The following is a 12,142-nucleotide window of genomic DNA, read 5'->3' as shown; positions in this document are numbered from 1 at the left end:
ACACGCACATTTCATCACCAATTTATTCATTAATGGTAAACTTGATTTGTTGCAGCACTAGATCAAGGTCACTTTAAACAGCCGTTATCCTTAGACTAAGATAAATCTTAATTAATTTGAAACGTTCCGCAATAGGCGCAAGTCAGCCAACTTCAACATGCCCTAAATATATGTTTTTCATTATAAATTACTGGACACTGACTTTTATGAGATGGTCACTGTGTGTTTTTTTTTTTTTTGCATGTATTCAATTTATATACATTAATTCTTCTAGTATGCATGTTTAACTTAAATTAAGGCACCTATTGTAAATGTATGCAAGTTTTTGACAACGTTTTGGCTACATACATTAGGATAACTTAACTATTTTTAATTGTCAAATATTATACTATCTCTTTTAAAAATCTAACATTTTTTTTTGTGCATGCATTGCTAACGATTATATTCGGTCTCCTCGCAATCCTTTTATATGTCACATAATAAACATTAGCATTCTGAACAGACCTTGAGAACATGGATGGTATTACTTTGGGGCCCCGAGACTATTCAAGAAGTGGACAACAGGGCCGGGCTTCTCATAGGAACCGCCTNCGACAGGGCCGGGCTTCTCATAGGAACCGATTGGTAGCTAACGATTGAGAGCCCACGTGATGAAAACTCCTCCAAAGCTCAAAAGCTTACGAACTTAGAAGTATGGACATCGAATATCCAGAGGTTCTTACTAAGATGCTTATGTCTCTCCAAATAACTTTATTTTAGATTAAACTTTTTTTAATTATCCCAAAATTGTTTTATTTTGTTAAGTCCTGAGGTCAGACCTAAAATGTAGGGGAGCAGCTGATACGATCACATTATGGGATCATATCTCATATAAATATTGTATCGCCGACTAGGCTTATATCGTTGATACAGTGACACACGTATTATTACAGGAGGGCAGNTGACACATATAACTACAGGAGGGCAGACTGCACACATAAACACCTTTTTAATTCACGACCATAATAATATAATATACTAAGCGACAGTTGACTTTTTACCATCATCACGACCATTACTTTAGTCCTATATTTAATTAATTTACCTACCACGTAAATAGTGTATGTTTGTGTATCGCCGTCAGCTCCTTGTTGAATTATATCATCTCTAGGTGTCCAGCAAGTTGTACTATTTATTTAATATATATTTACTTAATAAATATTTATATCGTTGTAAATCAGGAGTGTTATATATATATTGTAGTGCGACCCTTAGTAGTTCCTCTAAGGGAATAAAAATAAAATAGGAAACCTCAGTACCTTAAGTAGATATAGCTTAGCCAGCTATATCGCGATATAGCGTAAGTGTTCTGGAAAAAAAATAATCGGTCCAAATTTTTTTTTTTTTTAAAAAGGCACAAATAATAAATTAGAATTTCTAATTGAATAATTATGAGTTAAAATACCGATCTTACTTAATAATTCGGGACAGTCAATATTGTTATTTAGAAGATCATAAATAAATAAGATGTCAGACATTTTACGTCTAACCTCACATGGCTGAATATAAATAGAATCTGCTACTAATGACATTGAGTCTTTAGAGATCGGTAAATTTAAGCGGATAGCAATTGATTTTAAAAATTTATACTGAATTGTATAATTGTTACAATTGTAAATTATTATTGGGTAACGATTTTAATATTGACAATCAATTAATTATTAATTTTAAAACTAAAGAAATAGAATTTAGTAAACAAAATTATTCAGTTAAAATGGACGAAATTTAGTATAATTACAATAAAATATGTAATATTAATGAAAATAAAAATTCAGAGTGTATAGCTAGTCTTAACCTTAAGGAAAAGTGTACAAACAAACTAATTTCTTCTCATAATGTAACAATAGCACCTAAAACTAGAAGGCAAGTAAAGATTAATGTGACGCGAGAAAATAAAACAGATTTGGCTGTAATAAAACCATCGGAACGCTTAGGTAGGCAGAAAGGCTTGACACTAGAAACTAAAATATTACAAAAAGTGAATGAGGTCACTGTTTACAATTTTTGAAATCTACTTAGTACTATACATGAAGGTTTTATTGTGGGAGAATTACTCGCGAACGAAACAAAAACTATGTCAGCATTTAAGAATTATAACATTTTAAATACAAACGGTATCGGTTTAGACAACGACGTGAAAGACGATCAGGGTACAATTATTAAAATATCTAACCATTTAAATCGTTTTCTGCGCGAACAAGCAAACAAATTAATTACGCGTTTAAAAAAAAATTTAGAAGATAGAATAGATACATTAGTTAAAAATGAAATATCTGATAAAAATTACATTGATACACTTACCATACAATACAGGAATATAAATAGAATCTGCTATTAATGATATTAAGTCTCTAGAGATCGGTAAATTTAAGCGAAAAGCAATTGATTTTAAAAATTTATACTGAACATTTTCAACAAGTTGATCGGTCGAACTCTGACCTCATATTAATGATCCAAATTCTAAATTAGATCTAACCAGGGAGCAATAAAGCGTTTTTAGAGCTTGAATATTTTTAAATTCTCTAGTGTTTCCTAAAATAAAACCTAGCATTTTAAATGCTTTATTAATAACTATATTAGTGTTAGAAGAAAACGACATATTACATGAAAAAAGAACACCCAAATCTCTTATTGACTCCACTCGGTTAATAATAATATTATTAATTTTATAATTGAAAACTAAAGGGTTTTTTTTTTTTTTGGTAAAAGAGATATAATTTCATTTATTAATATTTATAGTCCAATATTTTAGACGAATCGACGCTAACATAGCTTGAGGGCCGCTGTGTAAAAGACTGACGTGTTCGTGTTGAAATAACAACTTAGTAAATGTGCTTTTGTGTGGTAAAATAATCGGATGTCGCTGATAAATATCAATGGAAACAGCATCTTTTAAACGGCCTCCTACGCGTAAAACACCATTTTCGTCCATGTAAGGTCTAAGACGAAATAATGGACTTTTAGAAGAAACAAAAGGCGTAGGGTGACTTAAATTTTTTATTTCAGAAGAAAAGTAATCATTTTGTACATGCTTTATCAGTCCTATGTTCGCTTGACTTAATTCACTGACCTCTAAAGACACTATTTTTCCATTCGATTTACGTACGGCATTATAAATAAAACGATAGCAATACGAGATAACACGCAATATTTTCTGATAATTTGAGCATCTATATAATAAGAGAAAATTTTCTTGTGTTGTATTCGCGACTAAGTTAATAGAATTATAATTTTCAGTACACTTGACTTCAGGTAAAATTAAATTACTTATTGCCTCGGCCGTTGTTTCCCATTCCTCACAATCCTTTTGTAACCACTGCAGCCCTGACCACCATAAGGACGACTTAGACAATTCTTCGGAATAAGAACCACGAGATATTACATCCGCAGGATTATCTTGCGATTTCATGTGCACCAACTCGGCTCTTGAAGTTATTTCCTGTATTTCGCCCACCCTATGAGTGACAAAAGTTTTCTATTTAGCGGAAGATGATGAAATCCAGACGAGAACAATATTTGAATCAGTATACAAAAATCATTTACAATAAGCGCAAGTAAAAGTGCAGCACATCATTCGAGGCGTGTTAAAGACATTTTTTTATAGAAGCTACCTTGGACTTCGCACAAATAAGACGGACAATATGTTGACCGTGTTCATGAGCGGTGCACAAATATAACGCTGCTCCATACGCACGAATGGAACTGTTTGAAATGTGGCTTGAAGGAGATAGAATTAAGGTTAAGTTTGAAGGCAAAATAGGGTAGAAGATTGTGACCAACTCTTATGCGGGAAAAATCAACTATAGATTGCCTCAAACTTTGCTCAATTGTACCGATCAATCACTCCATATCCCTCAAATCTTCCCTGGTCCAATCGTCTTGATCTCCCCTGCAAATCTAATTTGGATTAAAATATTAAAATTAAAATTTTGATATTCTAAAACATTTTGTCGTAATATAATCGGTCACTATTATTTATATGGGATAACACTAAAATACCCTGTTCATGTACTCAACAATGCTATCTTTTTAGTATTTATTAATATATTATTTTTCATTTCAAATATTCACCACTTCTATCTATAGAAATGGTATATTTTAACTTGTTTCATTATACATTATATTCTTACAAGGACATGATATTTTTTCGAACAAAAACTTAGATAGACATTTAAGAGAAATAGTCAAAAGACTCACACTGTTTAACTACATTGAAGTAAATGTGGTTCGATCATAAATCAATTAATAATTACTTTAAAAATCCTTCCTCACCAAAATAAAATCTATATATTATTTTTGTCATCTTTGTTATTCTACTATTAATAGTTAAATGCATTGTATCAATTTTCGTCTCGCTTATAAAAAAACATGTTAATGTTATATATGTAAATGTCAAACTAATTTATGTTCTATTCATCTGTATTGATCTCTGTTTTTCATGCTTACTTATCAATAAACAATTATACTAAAAATTCGACAGTGACGATTTTTGGGGGTAAAAAAATATTATAAAAAGCCAGAGCAAACCCTTGCTCCTGGCTGTTCATTTCATGCTCCGTATTGCGCTGTTCATTTCGCGCTCTCTATTTGGGCTATTCTTTTCGTGGTCCGCATTACGCTCTTTTTTATCGTGCTCCGCATTAAGTTGTGCGAACGTAGTAATCGTCATTGTCGAAATTTTATGTGTTAATTTGTGAACTAAAAATCTGAACTTGTGTATTTTATTTATCATCTTCACCTATATCAGCACTAAGGATAATTATAAGAACCAGAGAATTTACCAAGTAAGATTTTTTACATCGTTATTTTATGACCCTCGAATTACACCCCGAATCAAAAGTAACTCTCACTTACACATTTTTACACCGACAATAATAAGATGTGTTTTTTTTTTTTTTGTGTCTGTTACCACTTTTGCTCAGCTCTCACCGAAGCGATTTCTTTCAATGATACGTCAAAAGATCACAAATCGTATCTAGTCGAAGACATTACCCTCGAATTGAAAAAAATCCCCTCGTTCCCCGTAAATGGGGGAAACCTCCAAAAAAATTACAAATTTAAAAATAGTAATTTTCGAAATTTTTTCAATTTTTTTTACTTTAAAGTACCATAACTTTTTCAAAAATGAACATATCAATATAATTCTTTTTTATATAGATTTATGATATTATTACCTTTCATTTGGTATATTTTTTTTTTATATGTGACTCTTTACTTGCCCACAGGGGGGGATTTAAAATGACAACTTATTCACAAAAAAATAATTTTTTCAACTTGATTTTTGAAAATGTTCCGGAAGGTCTGACACTTTTATATATATCTTAAATTAAAGCTAATGTAATATACTTTATCATGAAAAAAAAAATTTCGGCCTTTATTTTGTCTTCACGGTGAAAATGGCTACCAAATGCTATTTTTGTGTGAAAATTTTCGATTTTGTATTTTACATTTTTAACTTTATTATGCTATAACTTTTTGAAAAATGTATGGATCATTACAATTTTTTTATGAGAAGTAGAATTTATATAGATCTTTCATTCGACATACTTTTTTTTTAAATCAGACCATTTCCCTTAATACAGGGGGGATTCAAAACATAAAAATGCATATAGAAAGTAGAACTTTTTCAACTTAACTTTTGAAAGTGTTCCGGCAGGTCTGACACTTTTATATATATCTTAAATTAAAGCTAATGTAATATACTTTATAATCGTAAAAAAAAATTTTGGACTTTATTTTATCTTCATGGTGAAAACAGACATTAAACTATAAAAAAAATACGATTTTTGTAAAAAAATTCTTTTTTATATTTTTAACTTTATAATGCTATAACTTTTTGAAAAATGTATGAATCAATATAATTTTTTTTTTTGTAGATGCATGATGTCTTTANGAATATAATTTTTTTTTTTGTAGATGCATAATGTCTTTACCTATGACTTTTTACTTGCCCACAGGGGAGGATTCAAAATGACAACTTTTCACAAAAAATTGACTTTTTCAACTNTGTAGATGCATGATGTCTTTATCTATGACTTTTTACTTGCCCACAGGGGAGGATTCAAAATGACAACTTTTCACAAAAAATTGACTTTTTCAACTTAAATTTTGAAAATGTTCCCGAAAGTCTGACACTTTTATATATATCTTAAATTAAAGCTAATGTAATGTTTTTTATTATGTAAAAAAAAAATTTCGGACTTTATTTTGTCTTCACGGTGAAAATATCTACCAAATGCTATTTTTGTGGGAAAATTCTCGATTTTGTATATTACATTTTTAACTTTATTATGCTATAACTTTTTGAAAAATGTATGGATCAACACAATTTTTGTATGAGAAATAATATTATTTAATAATCCCTTTTTCATTCGACATACTTTATCTTAATCAGGATATTAATAAGGAACTAGCAGATCATGTAACTTTTGGAATAATCCAACAATTTTTTAAAAATAAACACAAATTTTGAACTTGTCAGATTCATAGAATGGATACTATTTAAGGAGGAGTGGAGGGAGCCCCCCCCACAAGCTTTTCATGGGAAACAAATTATGGAAAATGATACAAGGGCCCAAAATTGTTGGCCCCTCCAATTAACATTTTCTGGCTACCTGCCTGTATATACATACACACTATGTATTGTTATAACGATAACAGATTATGAAGCTTTTGGAATAATCCACCAATTTTTTAAAATTAAACACTATCTAAAGATTTGCATAGAAGAGTTTTTTTTTGATAGTGATTTTAATCACTGTCAGATATCATTATACTTAATCCAACTATGCCACGTCACCACTGTGCCACGACCCCCCTGTGCTGGGTTTTTTTTACTTAAAAGTGCCATAACTTTTTCAAAAATAAACATATCAATATAATTCTTTTTTTATATAGATGCATAATATCATTACCTTTCATTTGGTATATTTTTTTCATACATTTAACCCTTAACCTGCCCACAAGGGGGGATTTAAAATGACAACTTTTTCACAAAAAATTAATTTTTTTAACTTAAATTTTGAAAATGTTCCGGAAGGTCTGACACTTTTATATATATCTTAAATTAAAGCTNTGAGACTTTTTTATATTAAAGTCTTTACTTTTAATTATAATCGAGAAATATTGGATTTACATTTAATAAACATCGAGAAATCAGTTATATCATCTTATTTAGTCATTTATCTCTAAAGAAGTATTTTGAAAATAAATGTTTATTCTTATTATATTGCCATAGTGATTAACAATTAGTAAACTTTAATAAATTTCATTGAAAAAATTAAACAATAAAAACTAAGATTTCTCATTAAATATTTATCATGGAAGTTAACTCAATACATGAAATATATCATGAAGAACTATCTCAAGATAGTATCGACACAAATATTAAAGATTTTGAAGATATTATTCAAGAAAAGTAAATTCTTNGTTGTCTATTTTATTCGCCGCCTGTTTTTTCCGTATCAAGTGATATAACGATAAACAATAAAAAGATAATTTCAAATTTTGAAATTAAAATAAAATCTACTTCTAACTGTGATTTAGATTATGATTATAAAGTTTATTCGCTATCTGTAGCTGTAAATAAAATAAACTATTTAGCACCTCAGAAGTGTTGCCTCTGTTGTAAAATAATAATATAAAATAATTTAACTAATATGAACCAGCAACTAGTGGAAAGTATTGAAAATATCCGGGATGATACAGGTTTATTGTTCTTTTTGTTAATGAACGATAGTTATTGTAATTTTGTGAAGTGAAAGTGATTAAATAATTAGTAATTTCATATTAATACAATTACTTTATTATTATTTTTATTATATACATAATTTTTTTTAAATAAATAAATATATACCTACAATTAAATATCATATAACAAGATGGTTAAATCCACACAATTTTTGGTAAAACTTATGCTCCATAATATAAAGTAAATCTACAGAAAATATTCAAAATATAATAATAATTATTTTAGTTCCATGACTATAATAGTTTATACCATGACAGTCAGTTAACCTATTGTTTATTCTTATTATATTGCCATAGTGATTAACAATTAGTAAACTTTAATAAATTTCATTGAAAAAATTAAACAATAAAAACTAAGATTTCTCATTAAATATTTATCATGGAAGTTAACTCAATACATGAAATATATCATGAAGAACTATCTCAAGATAGTATCGACACAAATATTAAAGATTTTGAAGATATTATTCAAGAAAAGTAAATTCTTTTATTTTTATATATTATGTTACTTATAATATGTTATGCGAGACAATAAAATTTTATTTTTACTAATACTTGGCATTAAATAAAAAATAATTCAGAAAATTTATTCAAAATAATTCTCTGCTTATGTTTAAAAGCTAAAGTTATTCATTTAATTAAATAAATTCATAGAATNAAAAAAATTCTTTTTTATATTTTTAACTTTATAATGCTATAACTTTTTGAAAAATGTATGAATCAATATAATTTTTTTTTTGTAGATGCATGANCTAATACATTTTTTTAAAGTTACTATAAAAAAATTAATATTATTATAAATAATAGAGAAACAATGAGGTATACTGAAAATTGTTAATTGTATCTTCGCGCACTAATTAATTTACATTAACTTTAGATCACTAAATTAAATGATATGATAAACCATCTTAAAAATATGCATTCAACTTATGAGTATAAATTGAAAAAAAAAGAAAACTTTTATCAAAATACAATTAAAAGCTTAGAGTCAAAAATTTCAAAAATGCTTGAAGATAATAGAAAATTACAGGTTAATTATTTAAAATAAATTTTATAAAAACGTGTAATTAAAAATCATGTAGCTGTATTTCTTAATAGTATTTATTTATTTGTTAAGCTTGAAACTGCAAGTAAAATATCTCATATAAAGATATTAGAAGATAAAATACATTAATATGTACACAACAATAAATATATGAATTAAATTTTTTTAATAATAAAAATTATAATTATACAAACAATTTTTTCAGGATTCTGTGAAATCATATTCAACCCATGCTACAATGGAGCTAGAAAAAATAAATGCTGTAATAAATGAAATGGAAATAGATACTAAATTTAAGAAAAATCAAAAGTTGCTACAAAAAGTTAGTTTTTTTTTAAATAAATAATAGGTTTTACAATAATTTTTAGGAGTTTGTACCAATAATTGAATATTAATATTTTTTTAATTATTCTTAAATGAATTGTATTTCAATTTATAAATTATATATACTTTTATTATAATTTATATATAAATATTTTTTTACTAATATGTTCAACATATTATATATTAACAATAGAAGATAAAAATAATGCGTTATAATGAAAAATGTTATTTGTATCTTCGTGCACTAATTAATTTACATTAACCTTAGATCACAAAATCAAATGATTTCACAAACCATCTTAAAAATATGCTTTCAACATATGAATCCGAAATGATAGAAAAAGAAAATATTTATCAAAATACAATAAAAAGCTTAGAGTCAAATAATGTAAAACTCGTTGAAAAAAATGTGAACTTACTGGTAAATTATTTAAAATTAAACCTTATAATAAAGGTGTAATTAAAAATCATGTAGCTGTATTTCTTAATAGTATTTATTTATTTGTTGTCGTACGTTGGTAGTGCCACAACGTAAACACAAAAGTTTATTAAAAAATAATATGAGGCCCGCTGCAAAAAAAGGTTGAAGACCTCTGCTCTACGATTATTAGTTTATTATTAGATGAGGCATGAATAACTTGCTTAATTTCAGCTGGACTTAAGTTAGGTTTTATATCTGACAGTTTAAGTTGCCCTCTAATGTGCCTAGCTAAACGTGTTCTTAAGTCATTTACGTTTCCTAATTCGTCTAAATTTTTACTTTTATACAAATTTATAAGATCATCTTTTTTTAATGAATATCACTAAATTTTTGAATTTCATTAATATTCATAATAACTCATAACAATAAAGTAATCAAATTAATATTTTAGAAAGTTGAAAGTAATTTTTATTTAAATTACTGAACTTTTTTATTATTATTATTATTAAAAAAATTATAAGATGTTTATATAAAAAAAAATTTGTATAATTATAAAATAGTAATTATATAAAATTAAAACTTAGTTCTTTTAAAAATGTCTAAGTGGTTTTTTGTTTTTGTGGTCAGTTCATTAAATAGGTTAGTCAATTGTGATATTCCGTCGTCCAAAATATTAATGAGTTCCTGGTCAGAAAATATTATTTCAAAAACAAATGTATCAAATTCTGAATTAGTATTATCCCCAAAAATTTCTTTTAATTTTTCCTCTATGTCTTCAATATTACTCATACTATAGACATATGAGAAATTATACACACACACACAAACATTTTTTTTTCTCTGGGGAGATTTTTAAATTACTAAATTTAATAACTAATTAAAATTATTATATATAAATACATTTTGCACTAACCTTGAGTCTTCCGGTTAAATGTTTCAAGTAATCCTTGAAATTAAACGCACACACAAAATTCGATTTCACGAAAAAAAAAACTTCGAGGGGTCGTGTCGGTACGAACCTCGAGTTGGGCGTCAATTTTATGTCATACGTTGGTAGTGCCACAACGTAGACACAAAAGTTTTACACAAATTAATTAATGTTTATATATATATCGACGACGAGTTCGTCGTTCAAGCTCTTCTCGTGTCCTCCTGTAGGATAAACTGATCAGACCCAATCCCTCAAATAAGTGAACTACTAAAGGGGTAGAATTTAGACCCGCCAGCACGGTCTAGTTCAAAAGTAGTAGACTGAAGGATGGCTCCTTGTCAGCCACCAGCACAACTACCTTTTTACTATACTCACTAAAGTACGGTTAAGCCCAAAAACTAGCCAGCTCGTACACTAATTATTAAGATTGACTAAAGGACCTTGACTCTAGCCAAACATACACACACAATTCTAAAAGCACGGTGAATAAAAAATATTTGCGCTAAGTCCAGATTTTTATATAGCTATTTTATTTAAGAAACGTATTAAACACAAAGTCAAAAAGGTAATATCAAAATGTAACACAAAACAAAATTAAATCGTACAAAGACACTATCGTCCAATTTCCTAACATGTAACTCGACGTTTCTTAGACAAAACGTCCAAAAGGCGTCCCCCTATACTTTTCATGTTTCCCTTTTATATTCTTTTTCCCACCATTATTAATTTGCATACCCTGCATTTCCCTTTTATATGGAATTATTATATTGCTTAAGAGTTTGAAAATTGCTTACTATTATTATAAAGCTTATATTATACTAAAATCGACGTAATTAATTACTTCCTCTGGTAATTACTACATTTTTGAGCTTGAAACTGCAAGTAAAATGTCTCACATAAAGATATTAGATGATAAAATACATAAATATGTACACAACAATAAATATATGAATTAAATTTTTTTAATAATAAAAATTATAATTAAACTAATTATATTTTCAGGATGATATAAAATTATTTTTAACCCATACTGAAATGGAGCTAGAAAAAAAAAATGCTGTAATAAAAGAAATGGAAATAGATACAAAAATTAAGGAAAATCAAATTAAAACTTTGAAAGAAAGCACTAAATTATTATACAAAGAGAAGACCTCATTAGAGAAACATATTGAAAGCTTAAAAGAAAATGAAAATTTATTAGATAATAAATTGTCTAATGCATTGTCAGAAATTGAAAAAAAACAAGAAACGGTTAAAGAACTTGAAACTATGGGGGTACAATTAAGAGCTGAAATTCAGCCATTAGAATATATGAAAAATTCTTTAGAAAAAAAATTAGGGTCTTTTAAAAAATGTAATAAAATACAGTCTGAAAAAATTAAGTATTTAGAAAGTAACAACATTGAACTTTTAAATGAATGTATTATCTTAAAAGAGGACAAAAAAATTTTAGAAGATAGAATAGATACATTAGTTAAAAAAGAAGTATCTGATAAAAATTATATTGAGACACTTACCAATACAATACAAGAAGAACATTATACCCAACAAGAGATGCTACAAAAAGTTAGTGTTTTTTTAAAATAAATAAAAGGTTTTACAATAATTTTTAGGAGTTTGTACAATAATTGAA

General features: G+C 27.4%; 1 protein-coding gene across 5 annotated transcripts in view; it reads left to right on the top strand.

Moving 5' to 3' along the window:
• The window catches only part of LOC126908685 (uncharacterized protein MCAP_0864-like), a 244,180-nt gene that overhangs the window by 82,272 nt on the left and 149,766 nt on the right, over positions 1-12,142 (top strand). The window contains exons 1-4 of one of the 5 annotated variants that reach the window (XM_050690978.1): positions 7,118-7,456; positions 9,039-9,155; positions 9,426-9,578; positions 11,512-12,075. In XM_050690978.1, coding sequence (XP_050546935.1) covers positions 9,072-9,155; positions 9,426-9,578; positions 11,512-12,075 — 801 coding nt within the window. In that variant the 5' untranslated portion in view covers positions 7,118-7,456; positions 9,039-9,071. Of the gene's footprint in view, positions 1-7,114; positions 7,457-8,085; positions 8,266-9,038; positions 9,156-9,425; positions 9,579-11,511; positions 12,076-12,142 lie in introns of those variants that run through there. The other 4 variants (XM_050690977.1, XM_050690976.1, XM_050690979.1 and 1 more) reach the window with 4 other exon arrangements.

Source organism: Daktulosphaira vitifoliae, unplaced genomic scaffold (assembly GCF_025091365.1).
Source record: "Daktulosphaira vitifoliae isolate Bord-2020 unplaced genomic scaffold, ASM2509136v1 Scaffold_5, whole genome shotgun sequence".
Taxonomy (NCBI): domain Eukaryota; kingdom Metazoa; phylum Arthropoda; class Insecta; order Hemiptera; family Phylloxeridae; genus Daktulosphaira; species Daktulosphaira vitifoliae.
Note: the sequence above shows the minus strand (reverse complement) of the source record. Positions and strands in the feature narration are given on the sequence as shown.